The sequence below is a fragment of the Daktulosphaira vitifoliae genome, unplaced genomic scaffold (assembly GCF_025091365.1).
Source record: "Daktulosphaira vitifoliae isolate Bord-2020 unplaced genomic scaffold, ASM2509136v1 Scaffold_1, whole genome shotgun sequence".
Classification (NCBI taxonomy): domain Eukaryota; kingdom Metazoa; phylum Arthropoda; class Insecta; order Hemiptera; family Phylloxeridae; genus Daktulosphaira; species Daktulosphaira vitifoliae.
Genome location: NW_026099572.1, coordinates 44755348 through 44774017, shown reverse-complemented (window position 1 = coordinate 44774017; position 18670 = coordinate 44755348). Strand labels below are relative to the sequence as shown.

The following is an 18670-nucleotide window of genomic DNA, read 5'->3' as shown; positions in this document are numbered from 1 at the left end:
ATCGAAAAGGAGGAAGAGAACTCGATTAACTCTGGTTTCTATAATAAATAGAGTTACGCGGACAAAATATCGTAGTAGTATTTCTTTAACGACTTTGGAGTCAATGGATTTTGTTCAGCTTATGTTATTTTACATTAAAAATAAAAACGCTCCAATAACACAAAATAGGTAGGTAACTTTTTTTACCTCTATTTTTATTGATCAGTGTGTAGTATTTTTTAACTTTGCAGATAAAATTTGCAGTTTGTTGATCTCATTCTAATACTGATTTAACAAGTTTGTACTATATTGAAATAAATGAAAGTGCGTTTTCTGTGTGCCCACTTATGATAAAGGGTGGAAAAACTGAATACTCAGTGTTTTAGTATCGTATTTTATAAATATGAAAGTAAAAGGTAATCTGAATTTGTTTTGTGCAATGTATGCATAAAATGTATTATAATTTTAAAACTTGTTGAAATATCATTTCGATGTGTATATTAATTTTAATTATTTTGTAATTGAGCTTGTCCCTAATTTTTTTATTAAATAAATTGAAAATATTTAAATTTACAATGCTATATTATGTAAGTGTACGTTATTTTGAACATAAACGAATTACTTGATAATTTTCTTGGTAAATAAAATTAGATCAAACTTTGAATTTTTTAGCATTTCAAAAAAAAATTAATTCATTTAATTACACAAAAAGCTTTTTTAAATGTAACCACATGCAATGTTTTATAAAAAAAAATCCTTCAATGACATCTTTATTTTATTGTTAATAATGAAAAAAAAAAAATGTCAAATAAAATTCTGTCAACTTATATTAGTCTTATTGTCGGTTAAAAAATCAACGCAGTTCAGTACCATTATTCGTCTCTACTCTAAACGATATAGATTTTTTCGTTTTATAAATTTATATTACAATATTATTTCAGATAGACTCACATCTAACGAACTTTTACAAACGAAGTGATGACTGACTTCGTTAGTGTCTTTCTATTACAAATATATCTGAAGTTTTTAATGATGAAGTATATGTTAGAAAAGTGACAATGATACGATGAATTATGTGAGACAGCATTTTCCCTAATGATACAAAAGTGAAAAATTAATCATTAAATTTTATTTTTGATATTTCATAAAAACAATTTTATGTTTTACTTGACTCAATGTTAGTTGGTTATTTGAATTTGCAATAAAGAAGACAACCGGGGTTAATCTAAAAAAAAAATACAATTCAATTGCTTGAATGTAGGCAATAAATGAGATTATGTATTTTTTTATAGACTACAGTATAATACAAACTTTAATTGAAACAAATAAATTTAACGAATTTAATAGGAATTACATGGAGATATTTTTACGTCTATTTTAATTTGAGCTTAGATTGTAAAAATAATTTTAAATGCTTAACATGTAAACAATTTTATGAATTTATTGATGTAAAAAAGTCTATTTTTTTAATCTAACGTGATATATTCATTGGACCATTTAATGTATACTTTAATATATATGTATACCTTTTCATCTTATTAACCTAAAAAATAATTTTCTATAAACATTTACTTATATTTTATTATGATATTATATTTCTTAAATTGTGTAGGTTGTAACAAACGTAATAAAGAATCTTCACTCTTATATTTTTAAATACACATAAACCTAGAGCTTTATCATGGTTACATAAAAGCGAATACAAATAAGGTTTCTTAGAAAAAATGTTAAAGTCTTATAATTATAATTTAAACAAAATATTTACTTTAATAATTAAAGTAAATATTTAATCTAAAAGTATCGTAATCGTAATACAGAGTGTGACATGGCGCAGTGATCATTTTGTCGTCGTCTTAACGCTAATGATCAACAGTGTTATTCTCTGTTAGTTCCCAGATGGGTGACCATACTTGATGGTCGACATAGATAAAAAGTACATTTTCTTACTTAATCTTTGTATAATATTGATTGTAGTTAAACTAATATAAGAATGAATCATTTAAAGCCGATCTATATTTGTTTTACTATTCTATTTTACTATTATTATTTTTTAGAATGTACTTTATTGTTTCGTAAATTTTATTATATAAAGATGTTTCAATTGTCATTTATAACTAATATGTTATGAAAATTAATTTTCAGTTAATTATCATAAATAAATAAAAAACTAATGACTAAATTAATTTCTTTATGTTATTAACATTACTTAGTCATTTCCATTTATGCGCCATTGAATGATGAATGACAATGTTGTAGATAAAAAGAAGAAAGCGACATGAAGTATATTTTAATCTTGGTAATGCTGGATGCTTAACTATATAAGTGTATTATACTATAAGATCTATAACCTAGGATATATATGATATGTGAAATCGTTGTTAAACTTTAAAAAATATATGCAGAAAATATATTTCATTAATAATTTATGTAATGAACATAAATTTAAATAACACTTTAAATAACGAGTTTTTTTAAACTAAAGTCTAGCCTAGTATACTCTCATGTGTAATGTTATAAAATGGATATGCTACAAATGACATAAGATGACATCAATAAATAGCGTGCATTCATTTCTTGTCTGATAATTTTCTGAGAAAGAAAACTACAATAATGTAGCTGAAAAGATGCACATATACAAAGTACATCAAAGGATCCAATTAATAAAAGCTAAAACAAATTAGCTATAGCTAACTCTGATTCTGGATTTGAATTGAGTCAATTAAATAGAAACAGAATTATTTGAATAATCACCAGAGCAATTTATAAACGTTTTAGCTAAAGTCTTACTTTTCTCTCTATAGTTATTTTTTATGCCAGAAAACTAAAATCATATAAATGTCAATCGTTGCTTAAAAAATATCTGAAAGAAAATACTTAATACTACATTGTAACTATATTTATAACCATACTACACAGTGTGATTTATTAAAAATACAACCCCTATTTTTCCGTTAAATAATGATTTTTTCATAAAAATGTACATATTAAATTGAATTTATTTTCTTTAACCATAGTGAATGGTTATAAAAGTCATAAAGTAAATTTTATTATAAGAAAAAATTATTAAAGGTATATTTAATAGGTAATTTTTAAAAGTTCAATAGAAACCTATTATTATTTTACTATTACATGAAGAATGATTGAAATAATAAAAGTGTGACTGATCAATAATTAGTTTATTCAATGTTACTTTTTGAGATATTCAGAAAAGTAAGAGTGGGATAGTGTTTTGTAATACTTTGTTTTTGCCGTAAGGCGCAGATAAGAAATCTACGTTAGGCTCCCTCCTCCTCCATAATTAAAAATCATAATAACTCTTAATAAAATAATACAAAACTGGTAATATTTTTATAAAAAATCATAATTTTACGAAGAAATGGGGGGTAGTATTCTTAATAATTCACACTGTTTATTTTAAAAACTATTTATTTTATAATTATATTCAACAAAAGTTTGTTCAAGTTGATAGAAATGATAAAAAAAAAATAAAAAGTATGGTAAAATTATGACAAAGACACCTATTATTCTATGATACATTAAATAATTGGATAACATTATTTAATAAAAAAAATTACATTATTGAGCTTTTTGATGCTTACCAACAAAAAAAAATATGAGAAAATCTTTGTACCATGTTTAAGATAAAAAAATAAATGTCTTAGAATTCGTATTATGTGCTGAGTCCAAAAGCCGGGAACAATAAATATAGAACAACCCATGGTACGGGTGACGGCGGCTGTTAACTGCCGAGTCGTTTTGTCAACGTCTACTGCAAAAAAACTCAAGTATAAAAAAAATCATAATGATAAATAAAGTCCAAGACAATTAAACGTTTTATCTAACGTATAAAAACAACCGAGACGATTGATGCCAAAAGAGTAATAATTATTGTTGTCTTCGGACAGTGATCTAGATTTTTCTACAAAGGCGACGGTGATTACAACATATGCACACAAGACTGTATTTATAAATGTTTAATTTAATTATGCTGTTGTTGTTTTCATGATAATTTTAATTTCTTAGGCAATTCTTATCAGACCGGTTAGAATAAGAAAAGTAATAATGCAATTTAAAAGACCGACGGATGCCAAAAGTGCATTTTGGCATTAGTGGTTGGATAGCAGTCTTGACATCAGTAAGAGCGCATACGCAGCCCACGGGAGATGCTGTTAATCCACATGACGGATACAATTTATTTGGTCCAGCTCATTAAAACGCCAAAGCGGATTTACAGTAGAATGTTTATTGCTACGTGAAAATCCAACTGTAAGGTCTTACGCCCATTTTCCTTGTTTTGTTTCGGGGTAAAATAAAAATTCGTTATCCGGCCAGAAAATCCTCGAGATGGTAAAATGGTACACATTTTGGATGCAAAATAAAAAATTCAATGAGCTTACCGTAGTTTAGCTATTTAGTCAAAAAATAATCCACGATAGTAATTTATGCGAATAAAAACAAAAAAACACTACTGAATATTTAGTAGTGTGGTTTTTTTAAACATTTTATAGCAACAATATCGTTTCGATAAAATATCATTAAACATTCTGTCATCTTATTTCTCTTCAGTACATTTTTATGGATTGTTTATTTACATGTTCAATAATAATTAAATCGAAACGCAAAAATAGTATCTCCATTCCATCATTAATATTGATTTCAATGTCAGAAAATTAGGGTTGGAAATATCAATGCGTTTATTTATTTTCTTTCGGTTCTTTGATTCATCTGTTTTCCTTGGCGATGCGATTTAAAATGAATTGGATTTTTCACGAAAGACTACATATTGCAATAAAAATATTGTTGAAAATATGTTGTTTTTTTACTGTCCATAGCTACGTTATTCCATGAATAAATGTAAATCATTATTTTAACGTTAAAAAGAGATAAAAACATCACTGTTGTATACATTTAATACATTAATGCAAATAATAATGAAATATTATTAATTAAACATATTCGTGTACTGCATAAAAACAGTAGTGTGTACAGATATTCATTTTAAACATGCGGTAGAGAGCACTCGGTCAAAAAAAGTAATTGAGATACCAAAGATAGAAGAATATAAATTTAAATGAATTTATATATGAATATAAAATGAATATTTTACATAGGACCTAGAATATTTTTTTGTTAAAAAATTTTATGAATGAAAAAAAAAAATAATCGTAGTTATATTATGGCACAATAATATAACCGTATTAAGTGAGTAACAACACCGTTAGTACCTACAACTTGGCTATGAAATCCTGTCATCTACCAGGTGATTCGCATTTAGTTTTATACAATATAATTTAAACAAAATGGATATTTTAATTTTAGAAAATGTTTATGACACTTTTTAAACGTTAAAGAAAAATATATTAACATAATTTCTCTGTAAAAATATGTCACAACAACAATTCAACTATATGTTTATTTTTGTTTTAATGTTACATAAACGTTTCAAAAAGTACAGCTGACAAGACAAAAAAAAAAAATTTGGGAGAACAGATGGCATAGAATGTATTATTAATATGTTTGTCCCCATAAATATTTTATTATTAGTATTATGTGTTATCAATTAAGTCGACAATATATTATATGATTGTATAATTTTCTGTATTTTTTGTTTACATCGTACAAAAAGTGTTTGATTTATTAGGACAGTTGTGTTATGACAAAAGAATAAGTTTCGGTATATGCACAATATAAACACATAAAAAATAGTTGCCTCAGACGTTGACATAAAAATTATTTCTCTTATTTAGTCATAACCTAATTTAAATTAGCTTGAAACACTTAATACTTTAAAATTATCAATTTAATCTATTTTTTATTTTTAAAAATATAGAATGGTTATTCTATAATCTTAAAAGAATCAAATTGTAGCGTAGAATACACTTCAAGGAATTTTAAGGTATAAATAATGAGTCTATATAATTTTCCTACTTTTGTTTTTTATTCTGTCTTAATTTAGTTATAAAATTACATTAAAAGCATCAATTCTCTTTAAATATTGATTATATACCTTCTATGTTGTCCACCATTTTTTCTTGGAAAGTTTCATCTTTATCTCGAATGTATTTCGTAAAAAATTCAACAGTGTTTTAAAAGGTTTGTGAATTTAACAATTTATTTATGTCAAAGAATTGCTAAAACTACCAAATCACAAGTTCGATTAAATGAAGTATGAAACTTTCCTACTTAAATAAAAAAAAACAGGCTTCAAGTGCTTTTGGGTTATCTTTCTCATAATAAATTTATTTACTATAGTATAAACATTGCAGTTGTTATTGTTGTTATGTACGACTATACTAGTTGTAGTTATATTATACTCACAAAAAGTAAAAGAGTTCCAAGATAGACTGCACAAATATAGACTGCTTTAAATAATTTTGGACTAGTGCTCTAGGTTTTATGTTCAAACCAGTCGTATTTCGTTCGTGATACTAAAATCTAGAGTTAAAACAAATGTTTTTTGTATACTCAAATAACAGGCTAACATGGATACCTTAAACGTTTTTTAAAATGACCTGACTACTGACCATTGCGTGTTGTTATTACAATATGTTTCAATTAAAGTACATGTTCTTGACCATAGTGTTGTAGTTAAGAATACACTTTTGGACGGTTAAAGAATTTTAAATGTTTTACATTTTACATACGAGGCGTTATGGTGGTGACGGCAGTCTTTCGCCATAGAAGAGTCATTAAGGGTGGTCGCCACGGATATGAGAGTGGGTAAGCTGAGCGGTATAGTTTATAGAATGAGGAAAGGCATGGTAAGAGCCACGTGTACTCCCGTAATGTGATACCCATTTATCTACGTCACAGCTTGCGACTTCTAAGCCCGTGGGGCCGAGTTGCGAGGAAGAGCATGGAAAGAGTCACCGATGGAGAGAGGACGGTGCTCCGTGTGGTGCTTCATTATGTCCCGGTCATTATCCCTATCTTTTTGTTTTTTTCCCCCTCCCCTTAAAAACAACCTCTGCTACACTATCTCTCTTTTCTATATAACCGCCGTGCTGTGCTTGTTGTGTTTAGAGTTCCTTTTACATTACCAGTCCGTGTGTAAATTTCCAAGGGTATTCCGTTTTTCTTTGCAGATCATCAATCATGTGCTTCGTACTGAGGTGCCGGAACGAGGTTATCTCCAAAACAATACCAAAAGTGCAACAATAATAAAAAAAAATTATAAATAACTAAAATCATGGGAAATATGTGGTTAATTATGAAAAAAAGATTTTTACATGTGGTATACTGCATCTTATTACACTTCATGAAGTTGTTTACTCTCAATTATGCAAAGATATGATTGAAAACCATCATAATATCATTATCACTACTTATTCAATCAAATAAATATTTGATAACACATTCGGAACATTAGTCTAATTGAATATTGGTAAACATATGTATAGCATAAAACGCATATATCTAAAAGTTTAATAAACATTACAGAAATGTTTTTATTTAAAACTATTAAATAGTTCATAAAAATAATAGTAGTAATAATCAGAAAAACACATGGCTTTCAATGAATATCACCCCAGTGTATTCAAACTATTTGTACTAGAATATTCGCTTTTCACTATAGTTGCTGTTTTTTTATTCTTATTTAAAGTCTATATCTGTGTGCACTTAATCATTTACAATAAACATTAAACATCTAAAAATATGAACAATGAAATAATAGCAAATGTACGTGTAAAATCATATCCAAATCGCCGAAGTATAAAGTGCAATAATAAGTTATTTACTATTTTTAAATACAAACACATTTATTCAATATATATAACATTGATTATAATTTTATAGTGTATAACTATTTATGCTATGAGTATACAATTTTCATTTGGCCACGAAACCATTTTATCGTTTGTAATTAACGAATTATTTTCGAAATAGATGTCAATTAAACTGACTTATGAACTTCAATGAAAATATTTTTTTTAAAGTTAGTTGGTTTTCCAAGAAAATAGAATAAGTTAATATCATAGAATGATAATACTATATCAGGAAAGCACATTTATGTTTGATCAATTAATATTATTCATTGTACTTGTTTGAGTCTTGAAAATCAATTATCTAGCTAATTTTATTAATTAAGGTTAATAAACTTCGTTTGATATAGTTAAATTCAATTTTGCGTATCTAAAAGCACAATATTAAAATACATAACGAGCTCAGTCGTCGGTGTACAAATTGATAAATTAGGAGAACTTTTGCAATTATGCCCTAAGAAACAAACTTGATACAGACAATGGACTTAAGCTAATGTTCGATTTAATTGAAATAAATCTACCCACGCTAATACGAAATTTCGTTTGGCAACTCAAAATTACTTATATCAATGACAACTATTGTTGTTCTAAGGTTTAAATAAGTATAATTTTACTACATTTCGATACATGAAAATGATTTCTTTGAAAATGCGTTTATTAAAATGAAGTTTGAATTATAAACTCCAATTCCATCTGAAGTGGGACATTATTGAACTTGAAGGATGCGCACTAAAAGGATAAGAGAACTCGTATAACAGTCGTATATACGTGGCTTTTATTATTTTGTGAATTATTTATTTTGCTCAATAGGAAACATTCATCACTGGGTACGACGAACTTTACCAGTTTAATGAAACTTTTTAGACTCAATAGAATGGAAAGAAAGGCGGTGTCCGACAAAAATACAAAAACGCTACTGCTACAAAACATCATAATAAATAAAAACAAGGGGAGAAAAACAACATTTTCTAAGAGTTTTACGCGTGTACTGTTCTAATGTAAAAACCAAAGTAACTTGAATGGTAATCGTTGAACGTAACGAATTATTGACGTTTTTCGACATAACTGTGCTTGAACATCTCGAACTAAGTGCATCTTACACTTATTGTACTGTTAATACATCTACAACTCGACAGTGTTTCTTGCTCGTTTCTAATATATTGTCACTACAGTTTGCAGAGTCTTGAATTTTTTTTAACAATCAGTGTGAGCAGTTCACTTGAATTAAAACTCATTGGCAAAAACATTGTATAACATTTAACGTGACGAGAATAATTGTCGGTATTTAGTTGATAAGGTTTACAGGGAAAAAATTATTTTGGCATCGGTTTAAAGAACTCGATGTTTTTGGGTTGAGGTCATTGTTGACAACACGTGGTAAGGTATCGTCCGTTGATTCAAAAAAGCCTAAAAAATATACATGAATACATGTAGCTTCGTTGTTTTTATGATTAATTATAAACTTCAACCTAGGCATGCGTATGTGTTTACCGACCGTAACATTTTTTGGATATAAGCCCATTGCATGTAACCCGTGTTTACATTGATTCATAGAAGTACATGAAGTCAACTCTTATTGGGCAAGCATTAGATAGCGATGCACCATTAGTTTTTTATAGGCTTATGTTATAATTCATTTGTTAAAAAACTTATTAACTTTATCATTTTGCATATTCATATTTCTGTGGAAGCAAGAGTTATTTGATTTTTTTATAGTTTAATTTAGTAGGAGTACAAACATAATAATAATAATAATAATAATAATAATAGTAATACATGTGTTGAGCTTATAATGGTCATTATGATTTTATTAATTATACATAGAAGATTTGTGCGTTCATTACTTTTACTATTCGATTAAATTTTAATCACTGTAGGAAATTAATCAAAATTTTTCATGGAATTGTAATTAGAACGTATTTTGTTAAATATCATACAGACCTGGCACATTTGTTAAGTTTAAATTACTTTATTCATTGCTAAACATTAATATATCTTCATTTAAAGACATCATATTATATAATTACATTTTTTCGGGTCATTTTATAATTTAATTAGATTAAAGCAAAAATAATAACAGTAAGCTTTAGTAAAGATAAAATAAAATAAATTATTATCCCGGTTAATCCTCTAATACATATAAAACACGGAATGTTTTAATAAGATAAAATATATACTATTACTTCAGGGAAAGAAAATTTTAATCTAATAATTTGAATTTATAGATTGTCAACATGGTTTGATATATTTTGATGGTTCTACACCTAATATCTACTAATTTAAGTTGTTTTTTCCAGTGTAGATTACCGAACAAACATAGTCTAACAATATTGAAGTACGTTTATCGAAATAGGTAATTTAAAGTTCAGGGTAGCTTAATATTATATCCAACAATATAACTTGTAATTGTAATTTGGTCGCTACCCACGCGGTCAATAAAGAGAAAAATATGTTGAGTTTGACTAGGTCTGTCGTCAGTTTTTTACCTACAACAAAAGAAAAATTCTTTTTCTGACATAACTGAATAAATTTTTGAAAGGTAAACAGAGCCAAGGGACTTGAGGTGTCTGCAAAAGTTTTCAAAAAGGAAAAAGTTACTTATGTAGTATTCTTCATACGTTATTCACGTCGTCGCTGTCCTACTATAACGGTAATTTATTTTCTGGTAGAAAGTATTCTAAAGGTGTCTAGTTTTTTTCTAGAGGTAAAATCAATTTTATACAATATAAGAAAATGGATCGCTAACAAGGCTACAAAGTATAAGCGTAGAGCCAAATGTAGATAAATGACAATTTTCAAAATTATATTTTATTCTCAACATTAAAAAATTAAGTTATTAGAAATGGAAGTTCGGGATTCACTATTTTCTTGTAATAACATGAGCTTTTTTGTTATTCAGATTTATTTTGACTTTGTTATTTGATCAGTGTATTAAAACAGAGTTCATTATAATATTTTAATCGTATAATCTTTTAAACAGTGGCTATTCAACAATCTACTCGAGTAAAATTAAACAGACAGACGTATCTAATCACATAATTACTCTTACTACTGATTCATTTCAATGATAAACAGATGAGCATTACAAAAACAATATTATTGCTATCGTCAGCTCATAACAAAGACTTACACTTCCAAGTAGCTGTTCTCCTTTTAAAAGCTCACTGGGCTTTGGTAAGATTTTAAGATTAGTCCGGTTATTGTTTTATAGTTATAATTATGAAACACGGAGATAGCTTTTTGATTAACATTTTAAGACGGGTCGAATTCATTAAACTGAATTTAATATACTTTAAAGTTGCTGTCTTAAACATAACGCCTGTACATTAAATACTTTCTTCATTGTTTACGTTAAAAATTAGAAAATGTGAGTGAAACTATCCAGGAATGGTTTAATATTAATTACCAATGGAAATATTTTTGTTAAAAACATTTATTAATCACGTTAAAATTAAAGCATACGACTTCCTTGAGATAATTTTAGTTAACCAATCAAATATTTTAGCCGTACAATTTTTAATGACAGATGATTTGTTCATGGAGTAAAAATAACTGAAAAGACTTTTAGCTGAGTAAACACACATTGTTCAATTATAGAGTACCTACTAAAACCCTCGTGGCCTATTATTTGAAGTTGTTGTTGTCAGACATTGACACTTCTTATGACTGTTCGTATTTCGAACGCTGCCATCATCCACGTACATTCATAAAATTTTTCTCTCGAGACGTCTCAGAAAGCACATTTTGTGGGTGGGTATGTGGATATCGAGATGAACGTTTTCTCGTCGAGTTAAGGTGATGCACAAGGGTACTATAATTGCTACTCACAAATGAGTATACTAACAAACTCTTGGCGATAGTATTTTTCGCACACATACTTGACAAATAAGTAAAAGGTGCTATAAATACACATGTGTATGAACGACGTAGAATGGCTGTATGACTATTAAAAAAGCATTTCCCTAGAAAAGCGTGAAACGTTTAACTATTTAAAATTAACTTTGACCCTAATAACCGGTGCGGATCGGAATCGAAAATGACTTCACGGTGTTTTATGGCATACATTTTTGGCACAAACGGCGGAGATGTCTACCACACACTGGTATGCAGTACACATATACGTATTACTAGTGCGTGTAAACAAGACCTTAATCTAAAACATTAAGTATCAGCCAACTTTCAAAAATATTACTTAACTGGAGGTCATACGTCGATTAATTATTCAAATGTCACTTATTTCTATAAAATAATCGCACGACCTTAATAATTGGCCAACAAAACATCTCCGAGTATTTACCCACTAAGGTATATTATAATGCAGAGTATACGGGAACGTCATGTCATACAAAATGTAATTATACATTGTTCTATTATGAAACTGTGCTTTGAGTTACCGATCACAAAATGACGTTTAGATTGATACTAAAACTTGAGGTAAATCATTAGATTGTCGAACAGAAGAATAAATTTGTGTCTCATCAAACGACCGAACAAATGTTATTAATGATGACATATAATATAATAGTGTTTTTAACTTTCCAATCAAAATGAAGGAAACAGGTGCATTCTATGTGGAATCAATTCATTGACGGAGTTGTTAATTGTCAACATAAAATCACTAATGACGTACCGCCTCAAGTCCGACAGTGTGACCCTAGATTTGTCAACGGATCATTTTGTACAGTATTGTATTAAATTACAAGCAACTACGACAACTATGTAGACGGAATTCCGACAAAAGACTTGAATGTCGAATGTATTTACCGTAAATTATATTATTACATAGCTGAGCTCTCGGTACGATGTTAGTAAGTAGAGAGGATAAATCCATCAGACTGAAGAGACGTCTCGTTTTGGACAGGTTTATTGAATTTATATATACAGGAACAATTTTACTGAAGTTAGCGGATTAGTTTGTAGCAAACGCAATTATCGTGATACTCTGTTACAGACCGTTTTAGGGATCGGATTAATTGCCGTCAGTAACAGATGTGGGTCACTTGTTGAGTATGTGCGTGTGCTTTAGGTGTGACGAACTTTGGTAAACGTTTTATTTGATATAAAATTTTCGGCATTACATTTTTTTCGCTAAGTTTATTGCGCTGTAAGCTCTTGTCTTTTGAAAAGACCGGATAATAGTAGATTCTACATTTTTACTAATGTTTTCTTCTCACTCGAGTGACACGAGAAAAATGCTGATAAAATTACTTTGGAAACATACTGAATGTTTTAATAATATTTTCTGAGAATGTTACTTCAACCATTTCAAAAGGAGCGTTATAATAAAATAATCAGTTAAAACGTTCTCTAGTTCATACGAAATTTTATCTACCATTGAAATTAATATATTATCGATTAACATTTGAAAAATGTTTGGATTTGTCAATTTATTTGCTATCAACTCAGTCCCCTGTAATATTTTTTTGTTATTTAATAACATTTCATACGAGAATTATGTGTCTTTTATCCTAGAGAGTTTATTCTGGGGACCAGTGCTCTACCCTTTAGCTAAATACAATCAGCTTATTGACTCAAATGGATTAATATACATCCATTTGTCATTTAAATTACACATTCGAGTTCGCGTGTGTATAAAATACAATATGCATGTGTATATATCGATCGCACAATGTAAACGAATTTAATCGTTTCGAATTTCGTCAAAAGCGTAGGCTTGAGCTCAATTAGATTTCTACATTTAATCGACCTCGTTCAAAATACGAAGCACGAGTAATAGGAGGAGTAAGCAGAGAATTAACAAAACGGCTTCTTTGAAGACCTTTATGACAAAATGTCACTCTCCTTTGAAACACGGTAAAACGGGAACCTTTTAATAATTCGTCACTGAAAACGTTTAATGACGCACTTTTGAACCCTTTCCTTTCGTGACATATACCGTATCGCCTCTCCCTTGTTTATCAGTCATCAGCTCGATATTATATGTCCCGTGCATGTATCTAAACGGATATTACAAGGCTTTGAGCAAAAACTCTATTTTATACACGGAGTTACGCGAAACGTTCACAAAACAAATGTTTGTCTTTGATTGACACTAGGCCGTGTATAATCAGAATTCGGTGGTGCGTCTGGTCCGAACCCAACAGTTGTACCATTTATGTTAAAACAGACATAGTTACTGAAATATCCCATAATGTAGTTTTAAATATAATTATGTAAAAAAAAACAATGAATATCGGAATAATTGTAAATACAATAACATAATCACACAAATAAATTATGTTGGTTAAATGTTATTCAGTGTTTTAATTTTTTACATAGTATATATTTAAAATAATGCAAAATTAGTGTTCTGCTCTCTGTATAAAAAATTAATACGCGTGTTGATGAATACCGTGAAAATTAATACGGATTTTGTATTATTTCATTTATACATGTGTAAATTGTGCTTTATGTTTAGTATGTTTTAACGTATAAAAGCTCTCACTTTGCCACGTCCGCTGTGCATTGCCATTGATTGTATGCGACGATGGCGGCCAAGTTATGTAAGCTTAAGGGTAAACAACGTTTTTCGGGCTGACGAACCGTAATTATTAATTATTCAGGGCCACCGACCGTGAATATCGTACCGAACATATAATATGATATTATTACAGCGTATCGTGATAAAAGCGTGCATCCAAGTACGGAGCTCAAAACTCCTCACACTCCCTACCTCTACTATAACTTTGTCATTCATGTCACATGTTGTTCTATAATATATATATATATATCGTTTAAAATAGTAAAATCAAAATCGAAATATCAGATGTTGCACTTGAGAAATTAAAAATCACATTATGTTTATAAATTTTAAGAATCTAAACATTTAAAATCATACATTTACAAATGGATTATTTCACATTTTATAATGACATATTATATTCAATTTTAAATTTAGATAAATCCTGTTGTTATTAGTATTGTTCTAAAATTTATGTGAAGTTTATTAGAACATGATAAATTGCTAGATTTTGGTAATCCTATGGAAAAGCATTATTGAAAATCCGACGATTGATTTTCACCATTTACCCGTTAGCCTTTCAATGCTTACCCTACCTCAGGGCAGTTACGTTGCGCAAAAATGATCTGTTATAGTACGGCTGTATTTAGAGTGATAAAAAAGCAATCTAGAGTTTTGTTCCCCTCGTGCTCATACCGGGTCACTGTAGGTACGTGTGTCCATCCCCTACCACTACCGTCCATTTACCACTCACCCATCAAGTATTACTATTGTTTCGCGTTAGGTAATTGTGTTATTTTCGACTTGTGTATTGTTCGTCGTCAACAATATAATGGTAGATGCGGAGATGGTTAGGAAGAAAAGGGAGGCGAAATGAGGGGAAGAGATTGCGTGGCGCGTCGTCCGGCATCCGTTGATGTTATTATTATGGTAATAAGGAGTGTGACAGAAGAAAAAGAAAAAGAGGAAATTATCCTTTGTAAATTAAGTGTCAACTACTACGGGAGATATTATTATTGTACATAAAGTGTGTCCCATGTATATATTTATACATGCGGTACAAGAACTCTGCGTATAGAAACAATGGCGATCAGTGTAGCGAAAGAAGGAAGTCTGTGACATTTTTCTGATTGAGTTTTTCATTAATAAAAATGTTTTTTAAAAACATGAAACATTAAATTTAATAAATAAGACTTTATTTTAAAATTAATAAAGCCGGGTCATGGTTAATTCAACACTGTCTGTAGTTACCCAAGGTGATTTTGAGATATTTAATAATGACTAAAGAATTTCAAGCATTTCCTATTATGACGAAGAAGACATCATTCCATCTATATTTTGTTTTGAGGAATTTGACGAGCTGCTAATTTTCAACAAGGCATTGTGTGAGTCGTGTTAGCCTATAATATTGAAAATGAAAATATGTAGGAAAAAATTCGATAGAAAATAAATTATTTGTTATAAAAACTCGGGTGGTTGAATATTTTATATTATGATACATGGACAATTTATATATATATATTGCGTTTCTAGAGCTATTTGAATTTATTCAAGATTGTCATAATCAAAGATTTATGAAGCTTAATTTTAAACATTCTTCTAACTATTGTTAACTACTTATGTTAACAATAGTGTTCATTTATTAGGGACTTTCGTCCATAACCTTAATCAGCGAATTCTGAGTAAAATCATCGTTTCTAACAATTCTATAAATAAAAATGTATTCAAAATAACATTTTTCAACATCTCCACTCAACCGTTAACTTTTTGTTTTTGAATTTTGATACATTTTACTGTCTTCCGTGAAACAATAGATTCTTTTGTACTGTTATCTTTTTGCTATAGTTAGAAAACATAAAATATGTCATGTCCGAAGGGATCGGATCGACTGGTATTTTTCGATTTTGTTGTATTATTTTCCTCTTTTAAGCAAAAAGTTTCACAGTATCCTGTCTTTCTCTAGCACAATCCTCGGATGGAATGTGTACATTCCTGTTTCACGGTATGATTTGAATGTTCCGTAATATTAATATTTATAACATCGTCGGCGTTCTCTCGAAAACTTTATGTCCAATTACTTACCAAGATACTTCATAATAATGTACAGTTATACATGTTGGCTCTACACGATTATAGCATACAACAATAAAACAAAGGTCATTATTAGTATATTTTAAGAACAACATTTATGATTACTGCTAGTGAAGATGAGAACGTATTTAAGAAGATGAAATGTCATAGATTTCTTAGACGTTCAAGTGCAATATTCTGTAGTAAATCTACAAAATCAATTTTTTGTTGTATACTTAATTCAAAATAACAACCAAAAAAAAAATCATTAAAATAATCACCAGTTACTTTTAATAATAAAACTGATTAAAATTAATTGACTATGATGTCATTGTTTTTTTTTAAACAATCATCATTAATTAATAATAAAATACTCACAAAAATAACACGTACACTGATATGTATTTTTATACACATGAATTTATAAATTTTAGAAAGAATTTTTTAAAATATATTTATTTTTTCAAGTCAGACTATAAAAGTTAATTCGATTTTTTCTTTATTATTTCCAAAATATTTAAAATAATCATACTTAAGCAAATGTTTTTTTGATATCTTATGAGTTTAGGGCAAACTTTGAAAAAATTATTTTTATAAGCTATACTCAAACGTCTTTACGAGTCTATTAACATGACTATAATTTTTATGTGTTCATACCGTGTTAACAGCTGTCATTTTTCCCACTTTTGAACCGGTACCAACATGTGTTGCTAAATTGTATTTAATCTAAAAAATACATAAAAAGATTTAATTAATGTTAGAAGTTTGTTATTTCTTGAGCTTATGATCATTTTAATTCATTTACCTGTCAGCTTTTTAAAGTATTTAAGAAAATAAAACTATTAATTTCATTTTTCTGTATTAAATAATTATTTAGGCATACTATGATATATTATAGGCGTATAATAAAAACTGATCACTTATGGCTAATATTTGTTAAGTTCAATATTTTCATAGTTTATTATGGTCATTTTAAGTTTACAGTAAAAACAGAGTCGTATTAAGTACTATATGAGTGTCTCTAGTCTCCTTAATTTGTTTCCATATAACAATTACGAAAAATATGATATAAGTTGACAATGAAGTTATTTTATAACGGTTAAAAATATGTTGTCGCGATTTTGACGAATGATAAGAACAATTTTTTAACTTTTTATCCGTGTAAATGTTTATTACGAGTATTATGTAAAATTTAATTCAGTATAAAATTGTTTATAAACGTTTATTATAAATTCTTTCTGAACCTCGATAAACTTGCCATTAAACAAAATTATGAAGTAAAGAAACTTTTAATCAAGTTTATATCAGAAAGACTTTTTGAAACATTTCTTTAGCAGTAGCAAAATTGAATTGACGAGTATAAATAGAATATGGTCTAACTAAGAAAATGCCTGGTCGATAACAACTTTTAGACTAATGTTTCGGATGATGTTCATATTCTTGTTGTTTAGGCGTAAGGAGAAGTACAATCGAAAAATGACTAATGATAAAAATAGCAGCATCAATTCACTTCCTGTCTATATTTCAAAATGCTAATAACTTCCAAAGTATTGTTATCGACCAGTTACTTTCTTAGTCAAATCATTTTTTGTTTTATATGCTAGTATAATAGATATGTTGCCATTTAAAAAAATAATAATGTTGACATCTCTACAAACAAGATATGGGTCTAAACATTAAATAAAATAAAAGTAAAAAAATATTTTCTAAAAACCTATTTTTTTAAGAGAAATTGATTCGTTAATGTTAAAAGAATCATCTTGTATTTTATATGTATACAACTAAAAATAATTTTTTTTCAAGATAAATTTATTGAATTAGAATAGTATTTTTTAAATCCTATTGATTATAAGTAATATGTTATATTTAAATTGTAAAAACATGTATTAAAAACAATATGTTTTAAAAATTAATATTCTTCACATTATAATTGTAATGTAATGTGATTGCTTATAATAAATTTCAATTTTCCATACAATTTTTAAGAACAAATGTTCAAACGACTTAATGGAAAATGTGAATAAATGTTAACTATGCAATATAAAATAATAGTGTGAAAAAATGTCATTCGAGTTTATCGTAAATTAGAAATCGATTCGATTATTTTTAATAAAAAATAATTGAAGTATCCGGGATAAATTATTTTTTCTCTCTGACAAAAATAACGAATTAAAATACAAAAATACAAATACAGTAAATTTGTGTACTGAGCGTTTTTCATAATTTGTCATATAAGATTTATTGAGCAATATGAAAATCTACTCGTATTTGTTTGTCATTTTGATGAATTTGAATTCATTTTTCTTTATTGTGTAAAAACGTTATTTATAGAGCTTCATAATTACTGACGACTGCATCAGTCATACTGAATTTAAATGATTTAATAAAATGAATACAG

The 18670-nt window shown here is 28.1% G+C and overlaps 1 protein-coding gene across 3 annotated transcripts in view; it reads right to left on the bottom strand.

Moving 5' to 3' along the window:
• LOC126910318 (serine-rich adhesin for platelets-like) overlaps positions 1-18670 on the bottom strand; it is a 137456-nt gene that overhangs the window by 103176 nt on the left and 15610 nt on the right. For 2 of the 3 annotated variants that reach the window (XM_050692795.1, XM_050692797.1), the window contains exon 2: positions 16930-16998. The exons of the other annotated variant lie outside the window; for it this stretch is intronic. In XM_050692795.1, coding sequence (XP_050548752.1) covers positions 16930-16947 — 18 coding nt within the window. In that variant the 5' untranslated portion in view covers positions 16948-16998. The remainder of the gene's footprint in view (positions 1-16929; positions 16999-18670) is intronic. 3 annotated transcript variants of the gene reach the window in all.